Source organism: Dreissena polymorpha, chromosome 3 (genome assembly GCF_020536995.1).
Source record: "Dreissena polymorpha isolate Duluth1 chromosome 3, UMN_Dpol_1.0, whole genome shotgun sequence".
Classification (NCBI taxonomy): domain Eukaryota; kingdom Metazoa; phylum Mollusca; class Bivalvia; order Myida; family Dreissenidae; genus Dreissena; species Dreissena polymorpha.
This window is the reverse complement of record NC_068357.1, coordinates 147649911-147666688: the sequence shown is the minus strand read 5'-3', so window position 1 is coordinate 147666688 and position 16778 is coordinate 147649911. Positions and strand designations below refer to the sequence as shown.

The 16778-nt window shown below is 34.9% G+C and overlaps 1 protein-coding gene across 1 annotated transcript in view; it reads left to right on the top strand.

The window, feature by feature from the left end:
* LOC127871906 (uncharacterized) overlaps positions 1–11302 on the top strand; it is a 44607-nt gene extending 33305 nt beyond the window's left edge. Inside the window, exons 15-17 of the mRNA XM_052415187.1 lie at positions 1937–2043; positions 4427–4538; positions 7668–11302. Coding sequence (XP_052271147.1) covers positions 1937–2043; positions 4427–4538; positions 7668–7949 — 501 coding nt within the window. The 3' untranslated portion in view covers positions 7950–11302. The remainder of the gene's footprint in view (positions 1–1936; positions 2044–4426; positions 4539–7667) is intronic.
* The last annotated feature ends 5476 nt before the right edge of the window (positions 11303–16778 follow it).

The window sequence follows — 16778 nt, the reverse complement described above, 5'->3', positions numbered from 1 at the left end:
ATGAGCATTGTTATAATCGTAAAACATAGTCAAAGTCGTCAAAAAAGTAACATACACAATATATTATTATATATTATTATTTCCTCGTAAACTATCTTCTGTAATATTTAAAATATAAAAAGTTGAAAGAATTTTCATGTACAAAAAAACTCGCTAATCAGACCGGGTTTTCAAAGGGTCATTCACAGTTTGCGGCATCTGTTTTGATAACGGATAAGTAGAAAGCCCACATATGGTGTAAAATGACACTTATTGGCCCCTATTGATAATTACTTGCGCATTTTAAAATAGTTTCTTAACTTACATTAAATTTGGAAGACTTTAACCGAAAGAAATAAAAAATGTTTTATTCTATGTGATATTATTAAAAATAATAACTGATTGTCTTTATTATTACGCATTTCATTAGCATTAAAAAAAATATAGCAAAGTTATTAATGTCTTATTTATTTGCCGACTGCATTAGAATGTCAAATTTATTTAACGTTGGCCACCTTTGAAAAATGGTTTTAAATGTTCCTTTCTAATTTGTCTATATAGAGGATAAACAAGTACAAAGTTATACTCTTTTTTATAACGTGTCCGTTGCAAAACTTACATTTTCTATTTTCGCGTAGTATCTTATTATAACGACTGTGTTTTGCTTTCGGGCGATCGCTTAATATGTTGAGGTTAAGCTGTTCGTGTGGACGACAACAAAGACGAATCCAACGTTTGAATTTTTCAAGATTAGTACCCGGTTGAGGGAACGGAAAAAACGTACTTCCATCTTTTAACCGTTCTGGATACCTTGTGTCTGAATAACAAGTGCCATAACAGCACCTTTTAACCATTTTCTTTGTTTAAAACACAGAATTACGTATAAGCTTATGTGTCGGACAACGGCGAGTTTGACGGACAAAATGGCGGATAGTAACGGGCCTAATCTATGCTGTAATCTGATTGGTTAATAAGCCTGTCAATCAATCGGCTGTCGAAAGGTCAATTGTCAATTTAAAGGTTTCACAATGTAGCAGAGCATTTACACTGCTTTATATACTAGTATTAATCTTGTACAACAAGTTGGTGTATCACTAAATAAATTTGGTCTTCTGCTTAAGGATATAACATGCACAATATAATTACCATTTTTATATCGATACACAGAAGACCTCTAACCACTTATTTGATGATACACCAAAATGAACAGCATCTAATTACATGTATACTTCTTTATCAGGGTAGCTTTGCTTGAAACTTAATTATCATAGATACACTACAAGTGCTAAAATTCCTAGTGGGAAAACAAAGTTTAACCCTTCATGGATGGAGAAGTTGGACAACAGTGGAAAAACACTGGGATCATGGTGCAAGAGAGATACCGGCAATGAGTTTGCAAGATATTGTACTGTCTGAATGAAGTCCATCTTGTAGTAATTCTGGTGCTAATCAACTTATAAGTCATGCAGATGAATAAAAACACAAGGAAAACATGAAATACATGCATGATAATTCACAAAAGCGTTTGTTAGGAAGTGCCCAAAAGCCAAGCAGCTCTCAGGGTTGTGGGGATAAATCTATCTGTATGCAAGTACATCCATCACACAAGGAACAGGTACAAAAGGCTGAAATCTTCTGGGCCCTAAAGGTAGCTTCAAGTGGGTATCCATACAGAACATGTGATGGCACTCCTGCTCTGTTTCAAGCTATGTTTCCTGGACCTGTGTCTAAAAAATAAGTATTATGTATTCCTACTTTTGAGGGAAAAGTTCCTACTTTTTCCTACTTTTTCCTACTTTTTTCCTACTTTTCTTGCAAAAGTAGTTTCTATTTTTTCCTACTTTTTGAAAAAAGGTCACTTGACAGCCTGCATAATACTTTCCTCACAAAGACAAAAAAATCACATTAATGAAAGTTTTGTATTGTTGACTACATATATTGTTTTGTTTGTTTCCAGACATACTCCCACCTCCAGAAGTTGTCTAGCCTGCGCTGTCTGCGTTTGGAACATGGTGGCTCCATCCCGGACACCGGGCTTGGCCTCGCACTCTCCAATCTCATGCTGTATGTACATACACTGAAGCCTTTTCTGGGAAAACTGGCCTTTATGCATGTGGGTAAACTGTAATCATAAATAAGCATGGGATAACACTTTCCGCCTACACTGAATTGGTGTTTTGAAGAAACTTCCTCTAAACAAAAAGTTCTATAAAAGTGTAAAGTGTTATCTATGATTAACCTGTGGACTACACAGGCTACTCTTGGACGACACTACACACATGCATGAAGCCCAGTTTTCACAGAATGAGGCTTAATTGGCTTCTATCCTAAACCAATGAGGCTTAATTGGCTTCTATCCTAAACCAATGAGGCTTAATTGGCTTCTATCCTAAACCAATGAGGCTTAATTGGCTTCTATTCTAAACCAATGAGGCTTAATTGGCTTCTATTCTAAACCAATGAGGCTTAATTGCCTTCTATCCTAAACCAATGAGGCTTAATTGCCTTCTATCCTAAACCAATGAGGCTTAATTGGCTTCTATCCTAAACCAATGAGGCTTAATTGGCTTCTATCCTAAACCAATGAGGCTTAATTGGCTTCTATCCTAAACCAATGAGGCTTAATTTGCTTCTATCCTTAACCAATAAGGCTATATTGGCTTCTATCGTAAACCAATGAGGCTTAATTGGCTTCTATCCTAAACTAATGAGGCTTAATTGGCTTCTATCCTAAACCAATGAGTCTTAATTGGCTTCTATCCCAAACCAGGTAGTGGTAAATAGAGCATACTCATCTAAAACTCCCTCAGTAATTAGGCTTTGTAACTTTGGTTGATTATCAAAATTACTTAACATTATGACATTATATTGTGGGAAAACAATGCTTAAGAATGTTTATTCGCATATTTGGCTCTAGACAGAAAGTACCAGCCATTAAGATTATCTTAAGTGGATTGTGGTAAGTGATCTTATGGATACTGTATCTATTTATTAGATGTATCTGTTTGCCAACTTTGTCACATATTGAAAAGACATTGTGATCAATTAACAATTTGGTGTCACAAGGTTACCTGTTTTATCTTTTGAAATGGAAACACATTTTTAGATACTCTACTTGCTGATAAAGCCACATGAGGTAAATTCAGAAACTGCCTTAAATTAACATTGAGCACTATTCTGGGAAAACTGGGCTTAATGCATAGCTTAGCATATCATCTCAGATTAGCCTGTGCTGTCGGCACCACATGTACTTAAATAAAAAAATTAGTCCTTATATTATAATATATAATAAATCTTAAAAAAATGGTCCTTGTATATATAATCAACAATATTATATAAAAAAGACCAACACATTTTTAGCTCACCTGAGCACAACGTGCTCATGGTGAGCTTTTTTGATCGCCTTTTGTCCGTCGTGCATTGTCTGTTTCCGCTGGTGGCGTCAACATTTGACTTGTTAACACTCTAGAGGCCACATTTATTGTCTGATCTTCATGAAACTTGGTCAGAAGATTCATCCCAATAATATCTTGGACGAGTTCGAAAATGATGCCGGTTAGTTGAAAAACATGGCCGCCAAGGGGCGGGGCATTTTTTCTTATATGGCTATATATTGGCTATAGTAAAATCTTGTTAACACTCTAGAGGCCACATTTATTGTCCAATCTTCATAAAACTTGGTCTGAAGATTAGTCCCAATAATATCGTGGATGAGTTCGAAAATGGTTTTGGTTGCTTTAAAAACATGGCCACCAGGGGCGGGGCATTTTTTCTTATATGGCAATATGGTTTTAGTAAAACCTTGTTAACACTCTAGAGGCCACATTTATTGTCCAATCTTCATGACATTTGGTCAGAAGATTTGTCTCAATGATATCTTGGATGAGTTGGAAAATAATTATGTTTGCTTAAAAAAAATGGCTTCCAAGGGGCGGGGCATTTTTCCTTATATGGCTGTAGTAAAATCTTGTAAACACTTTAGAGGCCACATTTACTGTCCGATCTTCATGAAACTTGGTCAGAAGATTCATCCCGATAATATCTTGAAAGAGTTTAAAAATGATGCCGGTTGGTTGAAAAACATGGCTGCCAGGGGGCAGGGCATTTTTCCTTATATGGCTATAGTAAAACCTTGTTAACACTCTAAAGGCCACATTTATTTTCCGATCTTCATGAAACTTGGTCAGAAGATTTGTCCCAATAGTATCTTGTTATCTCAGGTGAGAGACTTTGGGCCTTTCAGGCCCTCTTGTTTCAAGTACCTATGGCCTGCACAGGCCAATTAGGGAGGACAATTTCTGCTTTAATGGAATTTTTTGTTTAAAGGAAGTCCTTATAAACAAAAAAAATCACTTAAGCCAGAAAGTGTCATCCCTAATCGGGGACAACACTTAAGGCACATGCATTAAGCCCTGTTTTCCCATTAACCATCTTCCATGTTTTACAGGCTAGAGGAGCTGGAGCTCTACTGTTTCACGGTGGCTTACACATTCGGCAACCACATCTCTGATCTCATCAGTCTCCGTAGATTCTACATCCTCCCTGATAACTCTACCTTTGTGAGTACAATCTACTGCGTATCAGGTTAAAATGAACCTCGTTCAGGTAAAACTATGTAAAGTGTCACCCCAGATTAGCCTGTACAGTCTTATCAGACACTTTGAGCCTAAACTGGATTTTTGTTTCAAAAAGAATTTTCTTTGTGCAGACTGCACAGGCTAATCTAGGAGGACACTTTAGGCATGTGCATTAAGCCCAGTTTTCCCAGAACGAGGCTCAGTTTATGTATACATATGTCTGTAGGGGTATGTGATTGTTGAGGTGAACATTATAATCTACTGGGTGATACAATCAAGATGGGTCTTGGCTCTTTTTGAAAAAAAATTATGAGCTATTTATTGTCATCACCTTGGCGTCGGCGTTGGCGTCCGGTTAAGTTTTGCGTTTAGGTCCACTTTTCTCAGAAAGTATCAATGCTATTTCATTCAAACTTGGTACACTTACTTACTATCATGAGGGGACTGGGGCAGGCAAAGTTGATAACTCTGGCATGCATTTTGACAGAATTATGTGCCCTTTTTATACTTAGAAAATTGAAAATTTTGGTTAAGTTTTGTGTTTAGGTCCATTTTATTCCTTAAGTATCAAAGCTATTGCTTTCATACTTGCAACACTTACTAACTATCATAAGGGGACTGTGCAGGCAAAGTAATGTAACTCTGACTGGCATTTTGACAGAATTATGTGCCCTTTTTATGTCCCCCACTATAGTAGTGGGGGACATATTGTTTTTGCCCTGTCTGTTGGTTGGTTGGTTGGTTGGTCTGTTGGTCTGTTGATTGGTCTGTTTGCGCCAACTTTAACATTTTGCAATAACTTTTGCTATATTGAATATAGCAACTTAATATTTGGCTTGCATGTGTATCTCATGGAGCTGCACATTTTGAGTGGTGAAAGGTCAAGGTCATCCTTCAAGGTCAGAGGTCAAATATATGTGGCCAAAATCGCTCATTTTATGAATACTTTTGCAATATTGAAGATAGCAACTTGATATTTGGCATTCATGTGCATCTCATGGAGCTGCACATTTTGAGTGGTGAAAGGTCAAGGTCATCCTTCAAGGTCAGAGGTCAAATATATGTGGCCCAAATCGCTTATTTTATGAATACTTTTGCAATATTGAAGATAGCAACTTGATATTTGGCATGCATGTGTATCTCATGGAGCTGCACATTTTGAGTGGTGAAAGGTCAAGGTCATCCTTCACAAGGTCAAGGTCATCCTTCAAGGTCAAACGTCATATAGGGGGACATTGTGTTTCACAAACACATCTTGTTATACTTAGAAAATTGAAAATTTGGTTAAGTTTTGTGTTTAGGTCCACTTAATTCCTTCAGTATCAAAGCTATTGCTTTCATACTTGCAACACTTATTAACTATCATAAGTGGACTGTGCAGGCAAAGTTATGTAACTCTGACTGGCATTTGGACGGAATTATGGGCCCTTTATACTTAGAAAATTGAAAATTTGGTTAAGTTTTGTGTTTTGGTCCACTTTACCCCTAAAGTATCATAGGTATTGCTTTCATACTTGGAACACTCGCAAACTATCATAAGGGTACAGTAAAAGGACAAGTTGCATAACTCTGGTTGTCATTTTTACGGAATTATGGCCCTTTTTTGACTTAGTAACTTTGAATATATGGTTAAATTTTGTGTTTCGATCCACTTTACTTCTAAAGTATCAAGGCTATTGCTTTCAAACTTCAAATACTTTCATGCTATCATGAGGTTACTGTACCTGGCAAGTTGAATTTTACCTTGACCTTTGAATGACATTGACTCTTAAGGTCAAATTATTAAATTTTGCTAAAATTGCCATTACTTCTTTATTTATGATTAGATTTGATTGATACTTTGACAAAATTACTCTTACCTGACATACCACAGTAGACTCCACCCAAACCATCCCCCGTGCCCTCCCCCCTACCCCCCCCCACCAATTTTTTTTTTGAAACGGTTAAATAACACAAATATTTATTTTTATTATTTTATGTTTGAAATACCGTCCAACCATCGCACCCAAGAATCCCCCCCCCCCACCTTCCCCCCCTCCCCGAATCCCCCCCTAATGTCCCCTAATTTTTTTTTTTTTTTTTAAGATCATCTAACAAATGACCACAACACCCTCACACTAACACCCCCACCCCACCCCCCTAATTTTTTTTTTTTTGAAACGGTTAAAAAACACAAATATTTATTATTTATTTCTATTATTTTATGTTTGAAATACCGTCCAACCATCGCACCCAAGAATCCCCCCACCCCCACCTCCCCCCACCCCCCACCTCCCCCCGATTTTTTATTTTTTTTTGAATTTGTTCGCATTTTTGGAAGATAATGTAATAAATGTCCACACCCCCACACTATCAGGGCCCTCAATCTGTCAAATCCACGGCCGAAATTAGGCCGCATTCCCCCCCCCCCCTGAAAAGTATACTTTTTTCCCCTTTTTGGGGTAAAAATTCCCCCTAAAAAAAAAAAATGTGTGTCATGTTTATTATATCTCAATTCAATTTAATTTAATCTTGTCAAACATACTTAACTATGAAAAAGCAATAAATATAGTGCAAACATGTACAAATGTATTATATAATTAGAGAGTAAGTAAAAAAATCCCCCCAAAAGGGAAACGCCGCGAAAATTCCCCCTGCTATGGGTAGCGACCCGCTTCCCCTAAAATGGATTGAGGGCCCTGACTATACACCCCTCTTCACTCCATCCCTTCCTCCTTTGTGATTGAAAATGAGAGTCCCTTCACCTTTAAAAAGAAAATAGATGAGCGGTCTGCACCCGCAAGGCGTTGCTCTTGTTTCTCCAACCTTCCATTTCTGCTTCGAGCCTTTTCTTACAATTAAAATATTGCGGCACCCATTGTGATGATTGCATTATTGCTCAATTATAATTGCTAAGAGCCTAACCACTACTGGGCATTTGACAATTTAAGTGTTACAATCTATCGTTTGATGCAAGTAAAGGTGTAAAAAACAGCTTTTGTTGTTGGTGTTTCGTGCTCTTATGCTTTTATTTTTTATGTGCTATCATGCCCAATTAAACCTCTTTACCATAATGCTTTGTACACTTGCCAATTATATTTTACATTTTTGGGGTTTATTTGTTTTTTTCAGGCATCAGAAGTGAATTCCAACACCTTGGCAGCCATTGAGAAACTTCCAAACCTGAAAGAGTTGACCTGGGCGATTCCGGAGAAATCTTCGGCCTCCATTATCCTTGATGATAACGAAAACACAGAGCAGCCTGAACAGTGGATCCCTTTCCACTTAACCATGGAGCAGAAAGAGTCCGGGCAGACTCAGTATTTGAACATGAGTGAATTGCTTGCAAAGTTGAAATTGGTACAAAAGAACACAGAAGTAAATGTTATTATTCATAAAGAAAAGAAGGCGTAAATTAAGTCAAAGTGTACACTAACTTTTTTGCTGTTATAATGGTCCAATAATCTTTTAAGTGTAAAGGCTGTTTACAGCCTTGTGCAAGATTGCAGCTTAACTGAAAGTTGGAACAATTAAGTACCAATTGTGCGTACATACCTTGTGTTCATTGTTTTTCATCTTCTTCGCTTGAATGTGAACATTGTTGTGATAAATAGTACATGTTTCTATGTTATCCACACATTTAATTTTATTTGCATAAGTATACACATGTTTTCATAGTTATACACATGTTTTCATTGTTTTTCATTGGTTTGTTATAATTCCTTTATTTGGTCATTTATATTTATGAATCATTTAACTCATCTTACTGTTCATTTAAAAAATATTCAAATAATTCTTTAGTAAATGTATCTAGATTATTCTATTCGTTCAAAGTGAAATTTTCTTTTAAATTAGTTTGACACGATTTCATGGGAACAAGTTTTTCTTTGAACAGCATCTACTAGTACTTTACATGTAAAGTAATACTTTAAATTTCAAAGCTCTTCAAGGATTCTTTCACTATGATGACATTTTAAGAAAGGACAAAAGCTGCCACAAATGTGTAAATATTCATTATGAAGTTTGTCATGAACAAATTTCAAGGAAAAACAAGATTTAAATATGTTAGACTTGTCTTCTTACTTGCATTTCATTTTATAATATTTTAAAACAGAGATGGTTAACACTTTATTAGATTTCATTTGAAAACATGGTGCATATGTTTGTAATACTATCTAATTAATTTTTTTTTTTCGAATTTTGGAAAATATAAACTCATATCTTGATGAAAATTGGTTTGTTTGCTTAACAAAATGGTAATGCTTACTACCAGCATGTTTTCTTGCATCTTAAACAGATGTTATTGGGAAACCTCAACATAGTTTAGCTTGCCTACAGATAGCAAGTTGGTCAATAATTCATAATTACAATGAAATATGCCTGGGCCTTTAAAATTAGTGAAGTGTGACCTTATTGTCAAGCACTGAACAATATTTACACATGTAGTCATCATGAGTCATCATCTGCGCCTGTGATCCGCCAACCAGCTTCCGCCAGGTGTCTCGGTTCTGGGCGAGTCCCTCCAGCTACCCCCAAGTTGTGCCCATCTTCTTAGCATCTGCATCCATGTCATGGCGCCAGGTGTTTCTAGGCTTACACATTTAGTAGACAAAGCTTAAATTCACATAAAGTTCGTTGGTTATAAAGTTGAGTTAATTTCTAAAAATCCTAAAATTTATGTACTCTGCTATATAATTTTGAAAGCTGTTTTTGGTCTTGAATGGTTTTAATCTGGTAAGAAATAACAGATGCTTTGTTTTTACACGGATGAGATTATGATGTGACTTTTAATGAGTAACTTTAGAAAATAAGATACATTTATTAGTATTAAAAAATGGGCTCTTTTTTGTAAGACCCGAGAAAACCCATGAGAGTAGTGTTGAGTCTTTTCTACAAGATTTAAAAACATGTACCAGTATTGAAACCTTAAATTTCAAACACTAAGACTATTGGATTACATAAATATATTTACAAAGAAATGCGAAGTTATGACTAAAGGTCTTAAAGATCCAACTTATAACAAATATTTTCCTCTTTGTGCTTTGGTAGTCCATTTTGCATAAAAAGAAAATAAATAATTAAAATTATTTATTTTTAAATTGTAAAATATAGAAATACAAAAAAAATACTTAAGCAGTATCGGCTGGAGAGAATAAGCAAGACAAGATCCATATTTTGCAGGATGTTAACACAGCAGAACATGAAAACACATGAGCACACAACTTGCATGAATAACACTGGGTCAACTCTTTTGTTCTGTGTATGAAAAACATCAAAAGAAACTCACAAGAAGAACACAATTGTTACCTATTTTCAGTCATTTGCCATAACAATTTCTATTGTATATAATATCATTTAGTCATTTTATTATTTATGAATATTTATGGAAACATTAGCATGGTTGTATATTGAGATGTATATTTCATACTATACATTACAGTGCTGTTTTTGTTTCGTTTTTTTTTTGAAATCAGAGCAGTATACATATATATTATGAATTTGTATTGACAATTTGTTTTGGATTTCATTATTTCATATTTCATGAATAGTTAGTATACCTACCAGACTTAGTTAAATTTATTTTAGAAGAAGACTAGTAGTAATTAATAAAATCAATACCAGTATGCTGTTTTTTTTTCAACTAGATGTATGCAAGATGGGAAAAAAACAACAACAACAAATGCATTGAATAAGGTATAATAATTTTTGGCAACTTTTTGTTGAATAGTTTTTGTTATGGATTGCTCGTAACAACACTGAAATCAATCAGTATGTAAAGCATTTTGTTTTTGTTCTAAACATTTTGAACATAAATTATAACTAAATTATTATGTGAGGATAACAAAGGCATCAAACTTGGCATAAATGGATTTATTACATTTCTTGTATTCATTTTTAGAATAGTATTTGTTGCAATAGAAACAAGAACTTTGGCTGTTTTATAAAATTCGGGTTAATCACAAAACTGTATACTGGTATGGATTTACAAAATAATTGCTTAAAAAATGCAGTGCCCATGTGTGCATGAGCACAATTTATTATTACTTCAAAAATGATCATAGACGTTTTATTGGAAAATTCATTGAACCTTGTAGTGGAGGTAGGACATTTTCCTCCCATGCAAGCCAGGCTATTATTTGTGGCATCCAATGTCGTCATTATATGGAACATACAAAACAGATAACTACTTCATTGCCTTTGTGTTTCCTTTCTTTTCATGTCTGATGTCTAGTAATGCTCATTTGGTTAGTGCATTATTTCCTGTAACTTTTTTGGCTTAATTCATGTTTTAAGGGCAAGCAAAATGGACTCCTTTTGGTATAAGTTCTGCCAATTCTTGGCAATGTCTCAACTTAAAATCTTTGTACTGTGTGTTTATCTTTTAAGCAACAGGACGACAATAAATTTAAATGTCATCTAAAATCACTGCAAATTTGTCCAATGTTCATTCCAGACATGGTTAATTAAGTTTCATAAATTCATCCCTATTTCTTAAGCCCAACTAGGTTTTTCATCGGTTTTGTTATGCTTTCAAGCATGCATGTCTGTGTTTTCATTTTGTGTAGCAACAACTTTTATATCACCACCTGTCTACATTATTGAATTCCATTTCCATTCAGATCTTTGAAACATATCATTGTTATGATGTGTAAATCATTTATTTCTTTACTTGGTTAGACATTTGTGTACATATGTACATTTCTTTAACTTAAAACCAATGAATTTAAGCATTTTGAATAATAAAGAAAATAATGCAGTATTCTTTATGTACGTTTTCTTCTTAATTGAATCCAATCTCTTTGTGAAAGTTAACTTTTTTAGGTCGACTTTTGAAAGAAAAAGCAAGCTATTATACTTGCCGTAGCGTCGATGTCATGACTTAGATTTAAGGTAAAGTTTGCCATTAAGCTTGTTTCTAAGATATTGCTTAAGCGATTTTAATCTAACTTAAAAGATTTGTTCACTTTATTAAAATGCTCTCTTAGACCAAGATTTGTAATCCTAGTTTGAAATGTGTCATAATAACGAGCCTTTTAACACATGCAAATTTTAATATGGCCGATAAAGGAAAGCAATCGTTTTTCTGTTTTTAGTGTTCTCAGGATTTGCTTGAGGGATTTCATTTTAACTTAAAGTATATGGAATGGACCCAATTGCCTTGGTTTGGTAACAACTATTTAATTATGAAATGTGTCACAGTTTTGCGCATTTTTACACATTGAAATTTAAATATGCAGGATTGAGCTGTTTGGAAAGCTAGTTTCTCGTGATTGCTTGAGGGATATCACTCAAACTTGTAACATTAATTGTCCATTTTTAAATCCCAAAAGCCTAGCTTGGTAACTCAAAGTTGCAGATACAGTGAAACCTCGCTATGAAGACCAACTGTGGGCCTTTTAAAAATGGTCATACTAGCGAGATGGTCTTAATGTTGAGTTTTCGTGAATTTGGTGGACAAATAATACACAAACGTAAGGCATGCAATATAACAGTAATCAATAAATACAATTTGGGCCAACTGCCGCTGAGATTTCCAATCACTCCCGTTAATTAAATCACGATTCTTTTAAACAACTCTTTGGTGTTACCTTATCCATTTGAATAAATATTTGGCATACAGATCGGTTTTTATATCTATCATGAACAAAACCATCTTACAAAATTATCCTAAGTGTTGAATTATTCGCCTTTTTGAATCATTTAAGTGTGTACATAGAGAATACTAGGTCGGTGCCGAATTAAGCGAAGCTTATTTTGCAAGGCTTAGAAAATCTGAACCACGAGCCTTCGATTTATCCCATACATTTTCTTATTCGTCAATTAATTCCTTTAAAATAGAATATGACAATGGAACTACACGGAAAATCCCAAAGTTATTTTAAGCAAACATTGTTTATTATTTTATTCGTGCCGAGCCTGATATATATCAAAAAGATCAGCCACTAACCTGTTGTCTGTTTATCGTACGTCTAGACTACGTCCCCAATTTTAAAGAAATAATGAAAAAATACTAAAAAACTGCTGCTTTAGTGGAAAAGAATATGACTTGTCGTTTAACGTGTTAATAATGACGTAATGCGCACGCGCACTTAATATTTGTAAACAATGTTTTTATACCCCCACAAACGAAGTTTAGGGTAGTATGTAGGAGTGAGCTTGTCTGTCGATCGGTAGGTCTGTCGGTCCGTATTTAGTGTCGGCTCTCTATTTCAAGTTGTTTTCATCCGATCTTCACCAAACTTGGTCAGATGTTGTATCTAGATGATGTCTAGGTAAAGTTCGAATATGGGTCAAAAACTAGGTCACGGGGTAACTAAGTGCGTTTTAAACATTGAGCATAGTGTCCGCTCTCTTATTCAAGTAGTTTTCATCCGAGCTTCACCAAACTTGGTCAGAATTTGTATCTAGATAATGTCTAGGCCAAGTTCAAACATGGGTCATGGCAGGTCAAAAACTAGGTCACGGGGTTACTTAGTGCGTTTTAAATATTGAGCATGGTGTCCGCTCTCTAATTAAAGTAGTTTTCATCAGATCTTCACCAAACTTGGTCAGAAGTTGTATCTAGATCATCTTAAGGCCAAGTTCGAACATGGGCCTTGCCGGGTCCAAAACTAGGTCACGGGGTCACTATGTGCGTTTTAAACATTGAGCATGATGTCCGCTGTTTTTTGTGAAGACAACATGAAAAATATTCTGTGTCAATGCGGAAATGTGGGGGTATTAGTCACGTCTGTGACAAAGCTCTAGTTTGCTGCTTGTGTTGCATTTTGTGTTAAAAATATATTACATCTTGGTATCAAATTGTTTGTTTTGTTGAATCTAATTCGGTTTTTCTTTAAATGATTACTTTATAGTTGATTCCGAGTAATATTACCATCCTTCACACATTACTGATATAAGAGTCCGCCGCGCGTGACAGCTATATTTCAGCATTGCCGAAAGAAAAATATATTCCACAGTGGTTTATTTCGTCAATGATGGGATACGAAAACAATAACCAATTGACCCATCAGAAACTTCTTAATATTAGCTTATTATCAATCAAGAATCAAGAGAAAATAAGAATAACAAGAGCTGAATTGATACGTGGGTCACAATGGCCTTGTACACAAACCCGATCGAACCACAACACCCAATAAAGTACGATGTGAAAATTACTGGTCCTTTGGTTGGTGTCAATTAAGAGCAATTTCGTTGATTGGTTCTGATAAAAGTGGTTGTAATAGCAAATTAGCAGGTTGATTGGATTTACCAACTACCATTGAAATATAGAAGGAAACTATTTGGCTGAAAAATAGTGGTCGTTTAAGGGAGTTGGTCCTTATTCTGAGGTGGTTGTTAAGAGTTGTTACCATGATACCTTGTACCAATACATTCCCCCTCTCCCTCGAGATAGCGAATGGGATGTGGAGAGTGGATCAAGTTTACTTCTATTAAGATATTAAAAAAGGATTCAGCTGAATTTCTAGATAACCAATTATATATTTATTTAAATGGGTAATAAGCAAATTCGTTGAATTGATGTTCCCTGACAACTACAATTTGTTTATGGATGGATGCGAATCCCTTTATTACGGTATAATCCTAAAGATATAATTGAGTGAAGGGTAATTGTTTGTATAAATGTGCATTGCAATTCTCCTCAAAGATATCTATACACCCATGAAGTTTCAACTTAAAATCTTGTAACAGATATGAGATATACATCAACTGTTACATCATACAAAAACAACAAAGGGCGATAACTCTTATTTAAGAAAGTGTATGGTTATGGTACTTGAGCATGGCACTTCTCCCCATTGATTTCTATGCAACCAGGGGTCGACATAGAGTCAAATTTAGTCACTTCTCTCTTGACATGAAATTAGGGAGTCGTCAGGGCGGATCAGGGAGAAGTGACATTTGCCGACTAGTTATACAAGACTTGTTTTGTATTATTTCATTATAATGTTATATGCATGCCTTCTAGAAGTACTTCATATGTTTATTATTTATCCAAAGAATACAAATAAAATAAATTAATCTTTAAGTGTTTTAATTGTTTATTGTTGCTTTATAGTACATCAAATAAAAATTGTCCAAGCATACACATACATATTGATAATATATATAAGGCAATTAGGTGTAGGATTTCACATAAACGCTATGTAATTAATATGGTTTAGAATATAACCGTTTACAAACGTTACAAGTGAACAGAGAATCTTACACAATAGTGAGTATTTATTCCAAAAATAACACTTTTGCAATGCCGAAAATTATCTATAATTATCATGTTACATCAACAAACGTCACGACGCGTGAGTTAAAATACACCACCTCACTGTTATTCCAAACACGTGTTTCTTCAAAATTAGCTGGCAATGGCATATGCATATATAAAATAAATACGCGTTTGTTAATTGCTATTTTAGATATCCTTGAAATTAGATTGTATTAAAATTCGGACTCGATTGACGATTATGCGGTAATATGTTGACACTTTTCGAGTAATTAATAAACTATCAAGTATGAAAAATATACTGGTAATGTACCAAATTCTAGCCCGTACGATAAATGTCATTTATGTTCAATTACTAGTGTAACTTTAAGTTTGGCTTACAATGACACGACACTGTGATTGTGTACCAATGATTATTTTTGTAACGTTTTATTGTGAACAGTGCTTAACTTTATAAGATCGCGAAAAGAAAAACATCAAAAGTAGCCGGAATCACGCACACCACCAGTATGTAACTAATCATATAACAAGTTAATTAATGTTGAAATTCGCTATTGACAGTTGCAAATACAAACGTGAAACGATCGTTGACATTTTTTACTGCTTAATATGTACGCTGATGGTGTTATTTGTTTGCAATAACTCAAAATTGGAAGCATTCGCACGTTTTCTTCTGTACGGTACGAATTGAATAACAAGTAGGTGCAATGCGTGATAATTATTTTCTTAAATAAAAGAAGTCACCGGAAAGTGCGAAAAGTAAGTAAACAATCAAGCAACCAAACTCTGTTTTTCTGACGTTGTTTTTTAACTCTTTCTGAAATTGAGCTGATTATTATGCCTCCGGTAGGGTGGCATATACCACCGTCCGTACGTCCGTCCGGCATTTCAATTTCCAAACTTCCAAAACAGTAACCTGTTATTATCTATGTATTCATGGTAAACATAATTTGATATATAGAGAATAACAGGTAACTGTCCCATCGTTTTGTAATATACCAGGCGATGCTTAAAATAATATAACGGCGAGGCTTGCCGAGCCGTTAATTTATTCGTGCCGAGCCTGATATATTACAAAACGATGGGGCAGTAATCTGTTTTTCTGTTTATCATATCTGATTTTCATAAACATCTGCAAGACAATTCATTTTTTATATTTAAAATCTACAGATCCCCGCTGATTTTGCTGATCCGGCTTTTACACGTTGACATACATGTAGCAACGGCGTTCGAAACGACGACACGAATAATCCTTATTTTAAATATCGTATAGAGAAAAAAGTTGTTTGCATTATGAATGGGAAGAATACACCCGCTTTAATTATAAACGTCTTGTATTGGAGATCAGGAATGGGCTGCAGCAACAAATTTAATCGAAGAACACACTTCACCGAATAGTTTGGAGACGCCATTTTGGAGATGTGTATTGAAATTGACATTTTGATGATGGTGTCAATATTGACATAAGCGTGTTAAATCGTTTGTTTAAATAGTTGAGGATTAGCATACAGTGATCATTTGTCTTGACTTTCTGTGCAACACTTGACGTTATTTATGTAGTGCGGGCTGTGGTGATTAAAAAAAACACGTTTTTTTGTGATTTATGACATTTACTGATATAAGAACTTCCTGTTGACCATGATATAGAAAAATATATCAGGCAACGTTATATCAGGCAGATATCAATGAGGTGGTATGATAAATTATTCTTTTAGCTGATTTGTTTATTATCACTGTCAAATTATAATTACAAATCGTTTTTAAGTTTCTTCTTGAGTTCATATGGCACCAGGGGGCCATTTCTAGTTTAGTAGTTAATTCTTCATGAAACTTAGTTACAACATTTGTTCTACTGATATATTGGACTGCAAAGAACTGGTTAGTTCCTTTGTATCTCAGGTGAGCGAATTTGGGCCTTTCAGGTCGTCTTGTTTGCGCATGGTGAACTTTTGTGATTACCTTTTGTCCATTGTCTGTCGTCTGTTGAGCGTCATGCATATTTGCCTTATTCACACTGTAGA